The following is a 16,814-nucleotide window of genomic DNA, read 5'->3' on the forward strand; positions in this document are numbered from 1 at the left end:
ACTATGGTAGATGCACGTATTAAGGTGTTTCAAATCTCAGGTCTATATGCTGTGTATGGTATGCCTGATACAGGTGTAAAGTGTTCAGAGGAAAAATAGGTAGGGTTTTTTCCCGTTACTTCCCCTTGCCCTATCCAACATAGGTTTTCCTAACCCTCTTACCGGTGTTCCTATTTTCCCCCCACCCTATCCACAACCTCTTCCTAACTCCTCTTCCTCCATTGGTTGCCACGTGGTGTCCTGTTTATTCTATCATGTGACTGTGCCAACTACGGGTGGAGGGTCGACTTCATTTGGCTTCTGTGGTTCGGGAGAGAGTGTTGAATTCTCTTCCCTTGTACTGAGTATTATTGACAGATATACACCTTAGTTATCGTCCACTGGTGTTTGTTTTCAGTTATGATTAGTGTTATCCATAGTAATGCAAGTACTGTCTTTCAGGGAGATGTTGAAGCGTCCACCACATTGACAACATCCCTAGATGTTCTTCAGCAGCACGAGGTATGGATACTGACAGCTCCATCGAACTAGATCATCAGAGCTGTAATACTTCTCGTTTAATTGTTCTACACAATTTTTCATTTGTGGTTAGCCATTGATATGTACATGTGCGGTCGACCCCAAGTGTGTTTTATGTTTTCAATATTGTAATCCTTACTAATGCAAGTACTATCTTTCAGGCAGTTGATGGAGCATCAACCTCTGCACTTGATGAGGAGCCTGACATTCAAGTAATTCCAGGGGAAGTGGAAGCGGGACCTTGCGTATACGAATCGGTGCAACAGCTTTCGGAAGTGCGCACTACATTTACAACATCCCTACATATTCTTCGGCAGCACGAGGTATGGATACTGACAGCTCCATCGAGCGTCATCATATAACATGATTCCATTTGCTATACTTTCTTCCCTATTAATGCAAGTACTGTGTTTCAGGGAGACGACGGAGCTTCCACTACAATAACAACATCCCATTTAGATGATGCAGATGTAAATAAATTGTAGAAATAAGTCAATGAAATCTGATCATATTTAGATATTCCTTGATTCTTTTAGACAATGCATCATTTGTGGTTATCACTTTATATGAACCTGTGCCGTCGACACCAAGTGTGTGAACCATACTAATGCAAGTACTGTGTTTCAGGGAGTTGCTGATGCCTCAACTCCAATACAACCATTCATGGCAGTCCATGCAGAGCCAGAGGTATGGATACTGACAGTTCCATCAAACTAGATCATCAGAGCTTGAATACTTGTGGTTTGATTGTTCTAGAGAATATGTAATTCGTGTTTAGCTATTGAGATGTACCTGTGTGTTCGTCCACACGTGTTTTATGTTTTCAATATTGTGATACATAGTAAAGAAAGTACCATGTTTCAGGGAGTTGATGGAGCGTCATTCAGTGCTATCTATGCGGATCCAGAAAATATAGTCGTTGCAGCGCAAGAGGAAGGGAAGACATGCGCAAACGAATCGGAGCAACGGCGTGCAGATGTTGAAGTTTGATTCAAGAAAGTTGCAAAGAAAAGAAACAAAAATAAGGTTAGTTACAAACAGTTCATAATTTTAGGAATTGTTTTGTGTTGGGGACTATATTATGTTTTTTTCCTGTCAATTGTACTATACTTTATATTGTGTTTAAAATGAACATCCCTTTTCCAATCTGTCCTCTAGTTACCCGTGGGTGTACGAACTATACATACACAGACAGTGAAGCAAATGAGAGATGTTGCTTGCCAGACCATTTACACTATGGAGGAACTATTAATTCAGACGTGGCGTGTTGAGACTCGGGAGGCTCATGTCCAATAGCCAGAACATGAATTGAATGTGTCCGGAGAATCCAGTAAAGTTGTATTGGACCATTGCTACAGTTCGACTGCACCACCAAAAGAAGATGATACTGAATGTATTGAAGATATCTCTGAAGTAGTCGCAGATCAATTCACACAAATTACACCCGCCAAAAAAAAATGGCACCCACATGTCGACAATGTTGTGTTCTCCCATCAATGCTGAAGTAACAGATGTTGAAATGACAGAGAATGAACCAGCAGCAGCACCCAACGATGCATCAGAACTTGATATCAGCGATATTTCTTTCGAATTTCTTGATATGTCCTCAACGGCACAGTCCGAAACAAATTTCACGCCGGATGACAGTCTAATGAAAGAGGGCAAATACATAGCATTCGACAGTGGTTTGATGGATATTATAAGTATGCAGAAATGTGGGCATTCAGTTGGAGGGGAAGTATGTGGGGAGCCATCGATTCATGCGACTAGTCAAAAACAAGGCTGTAACGTCAAAATACATGCCACATGTAGATTTAATCATGCGTTCTCATGGTCTGCACAACCGATGCTGGGGAAGCTGCCAGCAGGCAATCTACTGTGTGCAGCTGACTCACTTTTTAGTGGGTCCAGTTTTAGAAAGTTAGAGTCTTTCTTTCAGTTTGTGGGACTCCATTTCATTTCTAAAACGCAGTACTACAAATACCAACACGATTATCTGTTTCCGGCCATTAGTGATGCTTGGAAAATTGAATAATTGTCTCTAGCAAGTACATTCGAAGGGAAATGATTCAGGCTAGCCGGCAATGGACAGTGCGACAGCCCTGGATTTTCGGCCAAGTACTCCACCGACCACTTTCAGGACATGGATAGTAAGAAAATTGTTAGTTCGGTGGTCGTGCAGGTGTCCCAATGTAAATCCTTAGTGGCAATGGAGAAACTAGGATTTATAAAATCATTGCAATATCTTCCATCAAGTGGAATGCACATCGACCTCATAGCCACAGACAGACACGTTTCAATTGCCAAGACAATGAGAGAGTAGTTCCCACATATTAAACATCAATTTGACGTTTGGCATCTTGCTAAATCAATCAATAAGAAAATCTCAGCTGCAGTGGAAGGTTTTGAAAGTTATTTCACAGTGGTCCCAGTCTATCAGCAACCATCTTTGGTGGAGCTCCAAAACTTGTGAAGGGTCAGTGGAAATCCTACTTGAAAAATGGCGGTCACTGATGCACCACTGTACCAACGTTCTCCGCTGGACAGAAAACCAACATTTCCACCAATGTGAACATGACCCTTTGTCCACAGAGGAGGCACGGAAGAAGAAGTGGTTGATTGCATCTTCACCTACACACAAAGCCATTGAGAAGATTGTTTTCGATAAAACTATCACGCGATTTGAGGGGACTGACAGAATTCTTTCACACAGGAGAATTGGAGGTGTTCCACAATATGTGCCTAAAGTACAGGCCAAAGCGATTGCATTTCAGCTTACAAGGCATGAAACATAGGACTCTACTAGCGGTCTTGGCCCATAACGAGAATGTGGACCGTGAACAGCCTAGGACTACAGGAAATGTAGGGATGCCTCGCTACACTACGACCTTTGGAAAAAGAACTAAGAAATGGGGGTAAAACCAGTATATGAGGAAATGGAGTTTGACTTTGTTAAAGGCCTTATTGTTAGTGTACTAGAGAAGCACAGATATGGAATTTTGAGCGTTTCTGTGCAGAGCACTGATGCATTGCCACCAAACATTGCCACTGTGCCATGTACACCCAAAGCAGAGCTCGTTGAGAAGTTCAAATCCCGGTTTCAATAAATCATTGTAATCTGATTGTCTTTTTGAAAATAATGTTATTGTACAGTGTGCATACAAAGTATGCTAACCCTAAACCCTCCATTCGCCATCCTGGGTGGCGAACAACATGGGTGTCATCTTTGACTTCTCTCTCTATTCACCTCATATCGCTGACCTTGTGACTATGTGTATGTATATATTTTTGTTGCTGTAACTAAGTTTCGCAATCTCGTGTAAATGCTGCGCACTGTTAACCGAGGGGAGGCTTGCGTATTGCAAATAATAAAAGAAATAAACAATAAATCTCACTTTCAACTCAACTCCTCGGGTACTTTGACTTTTTGGGGGAAGGTCAGGGAAAGTATAATGTCTCCGTAGTTATGGTTCTCTAGGGCTGCAAAGCTTGCGGACGAGGACAAAATTGGGGGCCTTAGAACGTGCCAAGCGAGGCGTTGCAGATGGGAGAGAAGCCAGTTCGCATTTGCACATTGAGGCCTAGCACAAACATGTAGTCGAAAATTCAAGTTCTCACAGATGGCTCTACACGGGATGTTGCAAAGTAAGAATGTACGCTCATGTATAGTGAAGGTCTGCGGCTTTGATTTTATGCTCGCGGGCTGAAGAGGCCTGCGAATCGCACTGGCAGTATAAGGTTCTATTGTTTTTTTACCGAGAGACAGGGACTTCATTTGAAGGAGGTGGGCAATAACGTAAGAGACGATAAGGCTCAAAATTCTGAAACTAGACCAAGTTTCATGTTAGTTCAGTATATGAAAAATCGTTGGCACGAACACAGTGGGATTTACGACTGCATTACGCAGAGATACAATGGAAATGGCAAATATAATGTAAGTAACTCTTTAGACGCTTTTATACCGGAATGAATGAATGAATGAATGAATGAATGAATGAATGAATGAATGAATGAATGGCTGGCAAGTACAACATTTGTGGGATCGTCTTTCTACCGGGCACATGGGCATGCATGTGCCCATTCGACACGCATGTAGACAACAACAGTCATTTCTGAGTGGTTCAACAGTAAACAAAAAACATTAGTTTGTGCGTTTCCCTCGATTTATTTCGTTAGTTTTCGCATTGCTTTGAGAGCCGAACATACTCCATTGCACTATCCTCGCAAGCAAATAGTTTCAGCTCGCCTGTAATAAATAAAATGAATAATAGTAATAAAGATTGGCTGGTGAGACTAATATCAATTTTTATGTTTTCTAAACAGGTACATCCTACCATATTGCCACTGCCACCTATTTCAGACCCCGGCAGACGGCTTCTTCAACCACCAGCTGCAGCTTCTTGTAAACAACTGCACTACATTGACCATCTTATGGGACGATCGCCAAGGAGCCATATGCCCTTACGCGGTACTAGCTGCTAGAAGCAACATATCGACCTTTACAGTGGCCTGGTGCCTAGTTGATGGAACAGCCTTGCGGTTCACCGTGCGTCCAAAGTGCTTCTTTTAACGAAAACCAACACCCTGTGTACCATAAAGGAACAGCGCGTGACTCACAATAAATTTTTACGGATTTGCGGTTCGAGAGAAAAGAAAAAAAATTCCATTCCGATTTAATATGCCAATTGCTGAATATTCTCTAAACTTTTAATGTCAAATAAATGTACTTTACCAAATGTCCCGTATTGCTGTTGGATTTTAAAGTACAGTTTCATATTCCGAATTGTGGCGCGCTGTGTTGTGAGTTGATCTGTGTTGGTTTCCGGGTTCTGTGTGAAGTCGCGTAGAAGACGACTGGGCGCGTTTGCCTACAGCGCACAGTAACGTCACGGAGAGAGGCGGGGAATAAGGATGTTTTGATAATGTCAGGCTCAGGGGCGGGGGATATGATTTAGTGCCGCAAAAGCAGGTCAACCAGGGCGATGCGGCAAGTGATAGGATTATCACAAAATGGCAGCGCCGTGGTGCCTGTTCGTTTAATGGACGAAAACTCAGGTACGGTCCATAGGAAATTTTTCTAAAATCGAGCGACTTAGGCTTGAAAACACATGGCCGACCCGTAGGGACAATAAAGAATTTTGACCGAACCATTCCTTTAAAGCTCTGCCTTCTTAACCAAGAAGGAGCACCTTCCACTTACTCCCATATTTCTCCCCCTCCCACACTTCCCTGCAACTGACTCCACTGTATATACTATCCTGAATGTATTCAGTGCCATCTACCTAATATAAAAGGTCCGTCTTGTCTGCGATCTCTGTTCCATGAATTCCCCACCACCATCCATTGGTTAGTTGATCACTATTTCTCCCACTTACATACAGGACTTGACGCAGGAGTGCCTCCATGGCGGTTTCTTTTTCATTTTGTGTGATTCAGTTAAATATAACTTAACACATAAATAAGCAGCATCAATACATCTTCCTATGCAAATATATATCAATAAAAATGTCATACATACAATGTATGAAATTAACTAAAATAAATCTCGGAACATTATCATTTACAACTGATCATTACCTATAGTATGTACACTACTCTCCAACATTACACCCTATAATATGCAACAATCATGTCACGTTCAACTGAGACAGAACTCCGGATGCCAATCAAATCGTCACTCCAATTTTCCACAAGCAATCACCATATTACACCGCGGACCAGCTGAAATTTCTTTCTGCCTGCAGTAACTAAGATAAATATGCTTCTACCACCACCCATACTCTGTTGATTGCCAACACCAAGGCAAGACTATATCCAGTTACAATGTAGCCAAAATATCTAGCAAATTGTCCATGCGAGAGCCATAGTAACGTACATACAAGTGAACCTTGAACAGGAAGTCAAGACGTGCCTTGCCATTTCTAAAATTCCTGGTGCACCAAAAGCTCGACATGTAGGCTTCTCCTTAGGAAACCCTATCCAAGCTCAGCCTCAATAACATATATGTTTGCCTAAGCTTTGGGCAGGGGCTTTGGGAAATATATTGTTGGGGTTTCTTATAAGGGAATATCATCCTCGCAAATGTACTCAGCGAGTTCAGTTTGCCAACCTGTTTATGGTTGGATGCCCAACCCCTACGCTCAGCGCATTTCTCAAAAGGTTCTAATCAGCACCCCAATTCCATTCTCCCACTAAGGTACCCACAATATGTCTTAGAAAAAGAGCATTCATTGAGCACTTCAAATTCTTCCAAAGATCGAGAAGACTTGACCAGCAGCACATTGTTCATCATCATCACTAATAAAAAGTTACCTTAAGCCATTCTAACTCTGAAATACAGGATACCTCTGTTAATCTTAACTAGAGACGCTATTGACGTCAAGCCCAATTCGACTCTAGTAGCTTCTATGGGGGTACTCATGGACAACCCTTATATAGTGCGCCAGATAAAACTTTCTAATCGGTCAGCCCAGACATCTATGTTCGAGTAAGAAGCCTCAATCGCATAGACTATTCCTGCACAACCAGTTTTTACCAGTAGATTTGAATAAAACCCACAAGGTAAACGCTCCAGCTGAGCAGTATACCAATTGCTCAATCGCACTCAACTTCAGTCTCCTTCGACATATCCATCTCACCCTTTTTTTCTTCAAGTTCATACCCAAGTTATGTACTAACTCTTCCAATGTGACAATTGATTGTACTAATAGAGTGCTGTGTTTTCCGTGGCTTACCAAAACTCATATTTAGTCTTGCTCATATTCACAGTGAGTGCATTCTCCCAAGCATAATCCAATATTTTCTTCGCACTTATGGATATGCCACCACGTTGACCGCACAGGCAAGCCACCCTATTGTGGTGTGGCTAAACCTAGGAGGAAACGACCGGATGTCTTTAAATATCACACAGATCAGATAAAAGGAGATTTAAGAGTAGGGGGTACAGGACACACCTCTGCCTGACCCCCCCCTTCTGATGTCAATTAGGGTGGACAATTAACCCATATCGTTTATTCCGATTCGGGCCTTATTTTTGTGGTGTCGTAATTTACATGGATATAGCAGACCTTGCGGGATTCCCAAAGCACTCAATTTAGCCCACAACTGTGCCCTATCCACAGAATCAAAGGCTGCCGAAAAATCTATAAACAGTGCATGCATAGGAGCAGCTTCTTTACACCTAACCTGATTGATCAATACATTCAAGGTTAGGATTTTACACACGGTGGATAAGCCCCTCCTGAAACCCGTTTGATTAGGACTTAGGCCATGGTTCTGTTGCAACCAGTTATTCAGCCCTCAAAGAATAAATGTAGCAAAGCTTTTACCCATCCCGTCCAATAGAGAGAACAGCAGATAGTTCAGGGTCCGTATTCTTCCTCTTCATATACACTGGCACCAAATAGATGGGCCATATGCCATGATTCGGGAAAATTTCCAAATCGAGTCACCTTTTCAAATAAAGGAAGCACAACAAATTCCCAAACAGCCGGATTCGCTTTCAGAACGAGTTAGAAAAACTGTCTGGGTCAAGTGATCCGAACAACTTTGATTATGGGATCATAATCAGAAGCTACATCAATTGTCACCGCATCTGGAGGGCGATCAATATCTGCCCCAAATTTCTTTGTTAAATAGTGACACCAGGGATCATCATCATTTAAAACATTGCACAGCGCTTCCTTATCTTCATACTTATTGCTTCTAAACAGTACATTATATCTTAGAGTTCCCGGAGTTTAGTACCTCGAACTTGTGTTGCCACCCGTTGTTGATACAGGAGGATTTATACCTTTTAATCCAATTACTATACCCGTTTTTCCTTCTTTTAGCATTACTAGCTTTCTCCATATCGGAAAATTAACTTTTTCGGATCCTATGCAAATCCTGTCTCAATTTCTTCTGCTCCCCAATGATCTTATCTAAGGGCCGATTCCCATTCACCCCATGCTTAAAGGTTGTACTGGACACAAACGATAAGCTGCCCATCTAACCACAGCATAAGGGAAAGCTGGCAGTACAAGATCACACTCTTACAGGTATTCATTAAATCTGAAATAACTTCCAAATTGTGATTAAACCAACCTATCCGGGTTTTAACAGCATTAACTGTAACTGACCCTTGCCCCCTCAAAACCAACAAGGACAACATTGACTCTCTCACTCCAGCCTTGACTGACCTCTGCAACCTCTTCTTCGCCCCTGGAGTTTTTTCCACCTCTCTCAAACACTCTTTTGTGCACCCTCTGCTCAAAAAACCCTCTGCCGACCCCTCTAGTCCGGAAAACTATCACCCAGTCTCTATTACTCCTTTCCTTGGCAAACTCCTAGAGAAGTTGGCTATGTCTCAGCTCACCCTCCACACTGAATATGTGGGTTGTCTCCATGACCATCAGGCTGGCTTTAGAGCATCCAGAGGCACGGAAACTGCTCTTCTGAACTCTCGTAAAGACCTGCTTGCAAATCTTGACCAACTCTCATTCTGTCCTCCTTTTTCTTGACGTCTCTTCTACTTTTGATACTGTACACCACAATATCCTGATCTCCCGTCTCCATGATAGCCCGGGAATCACAGATCAGGCACTGGTATGGCTCGCCCACTTTCTCTCTGACGCCCACTCTCCAGGTGGAACTTGGGCCTTTCTCTCCTCTATACCTGGTGTCCCCCAGGGATCTAACCTATCCCCTGGGTCCTCAATGTCTACATGACCCCCTTTGGCCCACAGGATCTCTACCTTCACCTCTAACTTTCAGTGCATGCGGATGACACGCAGCTCTCTTTCAGGCTACCCTCGGCCTCCTCCCCCTCACTCATTCCTGACTGTCTGTCCGCAATTCAGTCTTGGTGTGCTGCTAATGATCTCTACCTCAATGCCAGTAAGACAGAGATTGTCCTCATTGGTACTCCTGCTACCGCTTTCACTTTGGCCGGCCTCCATTGCCCCTGCGCCCCCACCTGCTAATGAGGCAAATAATCTGGGGGTCATCTGTGACTCTACTCTCTCCTTCTCTTCTCACATCTCTAAAAAGTCCCATTACCAGCTACACCACCTCAGAGGTATTCTACCTTTTCTCACTTTCACCCAAAGGCTCACCGTCTACAGAGCCCTCGTTCTCTCTTGACTTGACTTCTGCAACAGCCTCTTTCTCAGTCTTCCTACTTCTACTCTCTGTCCTCTACAACTTATCCAGAACAGAACCACAAGACTTATCCTTGGGGTCAAGCTGTATCTCTCTGTTGCTGAAATCACTCCACTGACTCCCCGTGACTGCAAGGATCAAGTTCAAGACCCTCTGCATAGTCCACAAGGCTTTCATTGGCCGGGCCAACACTATCTACAATGCTCTCTTCCTAAATACTCTCCTTCTAGAGCTCTCTGCTCGTCGTCCTCCTAGTACAGTAGTTGTTTGTTCTGTATGTTCTTTTCCCTCCCCTCGCCCCACCACCTCACTCTTTGTCATGCACTATCTGAAGCATCATTGGCATAGCACGGTAGCTTATGGATTGTATGTCCCTCTCCTCCCCCCTTCCCTCCTTCCTGTCAGGCCTAGTATGCTAGTCACTTTTTGTTAGAACATTCGGAAACTTCAAAGCCTAACAATGTCTTCTGTATTCCCTTGTTCACCTCCCGCCTTGAAGCACTTCACTTGTGTATAAGCGCTTTACAAACAAACAATTACCCGCACAAAAACCCGCTCAGTATAAACCTGCATTGCCACATGCATCGTCAAAATAGCATGGTAACTGTATTCACTAAAAGCCACATCAAGGACTCTATCAAATAAATCGGCACATGCATAAAAATAGTCAGTCGTACAAGAACACTTCATACGTCTCCCTGTCGTAGAGGCCGGGATGTCTCCCTGTCGTAGAGGCCGGGATATCAACCCTAAATGTTTCTGGGTGAACACTCTTGTACCCTTAAAAATAAATACTAAAAGGTCTCCATGAGATGCACACACTAACATTTTGTCTATTATATATGGCACACTATATGAAGGAAGTCTCTGCCCTAATGGTCCTTAATATACATTATACTGTTAAAGGGTATTCTGTTCTAGCTACACCTCCTAATTTAAAATCTGAGATTTGTTATTTGGCCACTACAACTGTTCGATCGTTTCTGAAGACTCAGCTCTCTATTATTTCACTTTTCATTTGACATTTAAACATAGACACATGCATTCACTCAGATATTTTTTCCCACCAGCCGTCCCTTCAAACCTCTTTACATCCGTTTGTATGTACGTTTTGCATCATCTGCTTTACACATTTCAATTCTTAAGGAAATCTTCTGACAAAACTCAAACAACCAAAATAATTACACTACTTGCGGCCATCTGTACTTTAGTATTGGCTTAATTTTTTTTTTTTTTAAAACAATATATGTCTGCAGAATGGATGCCCCGGCACTACAGATTACAAGCACGAGAAAGGGGATCATGTAGGTGATTAATTTAAGACACAAAAATGTACATGAAAGCAACAACATTTTCTTCTTATATATGTCCTATCATACACTAGCACAGAAAATAATGTTCAATAGTGTTGAAAACAAAAAGGACATAGTTCTAGTTGTTGACATGGGAAAATCACAAGGCTCGGCCTTTGTAGGGAGGCCTCTGGACAACCAACATCAGCAGCATGGAAACACTGATGCAAAGTAAGAAAGTCAACAGGGCCAAAAGTCTGGACTGAGAACTGATACAGAAAAATGAGAACACTGGCCAAAAGCAAGTCTCATGAGGTACAGTGTATACTGTTTCGCATCCTTCGTCATGCTTTACTGGATTGCAACGGTGTCCAGCTTCCTGATATCATGTCCTACGATGACACCTAATCTGACACTGCGGAAGTCCCATTGTTGTCACAATACAAAAGAGCTTATTGGAAATGCATGGAACCCATCTTATCAACTGCAAAGCACATTTCAATCAATAGATCAAGTAGCAGTGATTACTTTGCTGTTTTATCAGTCAAATTAGGTTTAAGAAGCAATATACCTAGGATAAAAAGGTAACTTTCAACAGCTAGGCTCTCCAGACATTCTCAGCAAATGTATTACCAATGAAATGTATCAGAAAAAGCAACTCATCTTAAATCATACACGTTTTGTGGTGAACAAGGATGAAAGAAAAACTCACAAACAACCCAATGAATAAACTATCTTAGAATGTGTTCATACATGGTTTGTAGAGCACAAAAAGAAAAAGAACAGGCATGCATTATCCAATAATAAGTGACTACATTCAGGAAAGGTAGATTCCATCGCAGGTTCTTCTATCGAGGGGGAAATCATCGAATATTTTTCAACTAATTTTACCGCCAATGTATGTGACGTGGTGGGTCATGGGAATAAAAAAAAATATTAAAAAAGGTATAGAGGCGTGGTTGGGGGGGGTGTGCTGCAGGGGGTCTCCCCCTGCATACATTTGAGGTAAAATGTCCTAAAAATAAAATGGGATTAATTCTTCCTCAATGAAAACAATCGCGAGGACCTTAAATTCTGCTACAAAGGGAAATGTGGTGTGGGTAACTAGAAGACGGAGAGGGTGGGTGTGTGTGTACTTTTCACTGGTATGTTTATAACAATACTCAATACCCCATATATAACTAATGGATCTGTGTGATCTGCCAGAGCAGTATTCTGTCCACCGCCTGCATTGTGAAGGCATACCCCTCAACAAACAGCCATTTGGTGGGTTTCACCGCCTGAAAGCAGCTTGCTCACCCGCCAATCTCTCTATCCTTTCATATAATCACCGGCCAAAAGCAAAATCAGGTGTTTTCACCCACCACAGGGTGACAAAACTTTGAGAGCTATAGTTAAGGATGCGGGGGACAACCCTGCAACGCCTGAGGCCGCAGATACCTGAACATGAGTAGCGGGGGACAACCCTGCAACACCCGCTCCTCATGTTCAGGTAAGTAGGTAAAAAATATAGAAGGTCAATTGTACAGCATAAATTAGGTCAAAAGTGCAAAACGATTAAAAAAAAAAAAAAACATTGGGGAATACCATAACTAATCACAGCAAAAAGAAGAACAGATAGCAATTATTAGCATCAGGACAGTTGGGAGAGCACAAGCAGGAGGTTTAACAACAATGCAATTATTCCTTATTGCACTAAAATTGTCACCAACTCCAATCTAGACTACGAAAACATGATAATTTAATTATGGTACGACAACAATCTATGATGCAATCGTGATAAGGCAACATATTGGCCAACCCACATAACGACAACACCAAATGCTATCATTACAATGCTGTTACTTTTATCACCCATGAAATCAACTAGATCAGTTATGAAAATGATTTAATTATTGGAATAAAAGTGGTTATGATTAAACTTCTCGCATACACCTTTATAGTGTAAACACCGAGATTGCCATATAACTACAATATTCAATGTCCCCAAGTCTGCTTTGAAGTTACAGTTCAGGCCATGCACATTTGAGGCCAACTTCATTAAGTTGTTCCTCAAAAGTGGATGGATGTACTCTAACATGTCTTCATAAAACAAAGTCCAAGCTTCAGTGGACAAAATCCAATCAACCCAACTTGCACTACATCCTACTGAAGACCGAGTTAGCAGTGGGGCACCAGACAATAAACAACATCACCGTCCTATAATGTGCTTGCTATTCGGCAGACTGCTGCTATACAGTTTACGATTGCGGTTAAATTTCGATGTTGATAAAAGAAACACGCGCCACGATTAAAACATGTCAAATGTGCTTGTGTGCTAACCTCGTAACAGTTTATATGGATAACTCATTTGAGTTTCATTTCCAACGCTTTTCCACACGGCTACTTGTCACAAGACAAACCCCACCTCTACCACTCCACTGCAAGTACAGACTTTCAGGGAATAGTGAGGAAAGGGGGGTTTCCACACTGTAATGCTTCTGGAAGAAACATCTCTAGGGTTGTCGAGCTGTGGGTACAGTACGGCCACCCTACATCCCCACCAGTGTGGGACACGTTGCTTTCTATTGTATTGTGTTATAGTTGGGGTGTTTCCATGTCTATAGGCGCGGTCTCGCCCACCCGCCGCCTGGGCAACCAGTGATACACAAAAAAAACCGTTGGGTTAGAAATGACAGGCGCGGGCACGCGCCAGCCGTTGCTCACCTGACAGAGGGCGAGAGACGCTGCAGGGGGGAAGCGCGGACGCGTTTGGCTGCAGGGGGTCTCAGGTATGCCATGGCGCACAACGTGCGTGAGAACTGCGCCCTCTCCGCTCTGCCGTAGAAGATGCCACTCTCCGAATGCCTTGCAGGCGAGGCGTCGCTCTCCGTTCCCCTCCTCGCTCCGTTCCTTCCCTCCTCATCCCCCGACTTCGATGCGGCCGCCCTCTCGCTTGCCAGGCACGCCCCCGAAGGGGAGGCCGCCATGCTGGGTTGGAGAGTAGGAGGTGATTCGAGAAGGCAGAAGACATTCCAGATTGGGAAAATAAGCAACGCTCCGCCATTTTGGGCAGGGTCTTCGCCGTTATGAACTGTGACACTATTGGAAACGTATTCTACCTTCATCAATAATCTCCTATTCAGATTTCAAGCACCATCTTTAATCGGCAGCAAGCTGCGATGGACTGCTCAGAGTCCTTGAATGAGACGTAATATGTCTAAACATTTGACAGGCACCGTTAGAATGAATCTATCACACGGTTTCTACGTTTTAGCTTTGCTTAAGGATGCTTTATATTTATGGTCAGTGCTTGAAACGGGAAACATGGAGTTAAGCTACTCACCATAAGGTGTGAGCGAGCACACATTTTCACAAAAGCACAAAAGTTGTGGCTCCACGACATGCGAGCAGACCTGCCTAACCTCCGGGTTTTCATGCTCTTCTCCGAGTCTCCTGGGAAAGAGCATGAAGCATGGGGTTTTCATTGCTTCAATAAAATTAGTCGGCTGCCTTCCATTTGCTGTGCTCAGAGAATGCCTGCTAGACTACTGTAGGGGAGGAGTGGTCCAAAAGACCCCCCTTGCCGCATCTCCACCCCAGATGAGGGCCATGGCTCATCGGGCGTCCCCTCCTTACCACCAGGGCCCAGGTGGTGGATGGTTCACCCGCTGAAGACAATGCCCGCACGTATTGAATTTAGCTAGGCCTCAGAAACCATTTTGTCTACCAAAGATGGTGTGAGCTCAGCACACTGTAGCACGGCCCCCACCTTCGGAGAGTTTCAGTTATCCCTGTCGCCGCAGCACCATGGCAGATCCGCTGCGAGCCCGTTCCCACGAACAAGACGGACATGAGCTAGCGCAATACGCTAACATTGTAACAGTTCACCTTCCGCAGTGTATTATCGCTCCCAGTATGACCCGGCCAGCAGGCCTGGGCAATGAAAAGAACAGTAAAATGGTTATCAGATGGCAGAAAGTCTCTACATATTAATGTCAAGACCACTTGCAAAGTATGCTTTTCTCCACAAAATCTTATATTACAAAAACCTGTAAAATGTATAAACATAAGAAAGCATGCTTCCATGATATAAGCAATGGCGAGCCCACACCATTGCAGTTGAGTACTAGTAATGAAGGAGCGTCCCAGGGATCTATTTGTTACGTGTATCAATGGGAAACCTACACTCCGTGGTTTCGCGCCATAACCAAACTAATGCTGCTAGAGTACATGAGAAGACGAATGTAACCATACGGAGGGCTCATGTGCAGGATGCGCGAGAATGCACTTGTCATGTGTGTATGTCTAAAGCCCCTTATGTACCACCACCGTCACGTACAGCGGCGGGTTACTTTCTATGTACTCCACCAACCTCGCCACTACCTCACTTACTGCAAATGTATATGCATATAATTAAATACTGTAGTTGTTAAAACATAGTGTACGAATAAGGTGCCCAGACTGGATATAATCGAGACACATCCAGCAAAAGTTGAAATGCATGTTCTAAAGTGATTTGAATAAGTAGTATAGAGCGTTCAAATGTTCGTGATGTTTTTACCTAAAGTCAGCAACACACGAGGGAGATACCTTTGTGAATATGTGCAAGGCCATTCCCCCTCCCACCCTGCGAAGACTGCCAAACATGAGAGCAGAGGCCCGCGCCGCGCTGCCCCACCTCCCCCAACTAGACTGGAGCCGCTTCAAAGATGTGTAGCCCCCTCTGCAGCACCCAAGGCCACGGGCCGCCACCTGCATTATTTACAGCACCGCAGTAAACCTCTGCCTGAACCCACACTTCCAAAGGCGCCCCCTCGTAAACCCCACAACCCACCAGATCATCTTAAACTTATGGCCCAGTGCAATCAGGACACCCAACACTGTGGCAACACACAGCGGCACATTTATAACCACATCTAACAAGACAGGAAGGTCCGTACCGTCCGTCCCATGCCCTGAAGCTCAGCCCCTCAACCTATGGCTCCGGTCAACAGGACACTGGTAACCATGCCCTGACGAATGACCATTAGATCCCTCACAAGGTGCATAGCTCCTGTGTTGCATTAACCTGTAGAATAACCTATTGGATGATTTACTAAAGAAGATAATATTGCAATGACCGAATGACTACGGTGTGCATGGCCTAGGGCAAATAAGTCAGGAAAAGACATTCATCTCTGACACTGGCCGCGATGGCACAACAACACCGCCCGGATGAACTCTGCCAACCTGCCAGGCCCAGCCCAACCCGCGAGGCTGACCAGTGACGTTCTCCAGCCACGGCCAACCGCATCGCAGCAGCACCTATAGTTAGTCATCGCCACCCAATCCCATTGAACTTGTGCCCCCTATAGTATGTAGGTTCTTATGACGTTTTTTGTAAATATATGCGCCTGTCTTTGCTATTGTCAGACAGAGCGCTCTCGGAGTTTGCAGAGTTCTTTGCATGCCCTATTCTGATTGATAAACTCCCATTTAAGCTTGCCCGCTCTCTGTCTTGGCTTTATTCCCATTTTGGGAGAGTCTGTCATTGTCTCTCATTGCGGGGAGGATCATGCTGGTTGGGGACGCTTGCCTTCACTACACAAAGCCGCCCAGGCAGCTAAATTCGCAAGGTTCCCTGTGGAGTATTACTGGCCAGTGAAGAACTGAGGGGGGTATTAGCTATTTGTAGCAGAAAGCCCACAACCAATAGTGGCATTACTATTAGGTGTTCTTATTTTGACAAGCACAAAGGAGGTTTTTCCGCGTTTATACAGAATTGAACTTTTTCTTCACATGACGCATACATTATAAGGATTCCTGGATTAACAAATAAGCAGCTACACATAACACAGTATCCTTTGCGATAAGGGCATGAAGTGTGTTAGGAAGAATTCT

General features: G+C 43.8%; 1 protein-coding gene across 2 annotated transcripts in view; it reads right to left on the reverse strand.

The window, feature by feature from the left end:
- Nucleotides 1–13,870, reverse strand: part of DNAAF9 (dynein axonemal assembly factor 9) — a 2,133,167-nt gene extending 2,119,297 nt beyond the window's left edge. For both annotated transcript variants that reach the window (XM_069632250.1, XM_069632251.1), the window contains exon 1: nucleotides 13,659–13,870. In XM_069632250.1, the coding sequence (XP_069488351.1) occupies nucleotides 13,659–13,732 (74 nt within the window). In that variant the 5' untranslated portion in view covers nucleotides 13,733–13,870. The remainder of the gene's footprint in view (nucleotides 1–13,658) is intronic.
- Between the last annotated feature and the right edge of the window lie 2,944 nt (nucleotides 13,871–16,814).

Source organism: Ambystoma mexicanum, chromosome 6q, assembly GCF_040938575.1.
Source record: "Ambystoma mexicanum isolate Mex_15411 chromosome 6q, UKY_AmexF1_1, whole genome shotgun sequence".
Classification (NCBI taxonomy): domain Eukaryota; kingdom Metazoa; phylum Chordata; class Amphibia; order Caudata; family Ambystomatidae; genus Ambystoma; species Ambystoma mexicanum.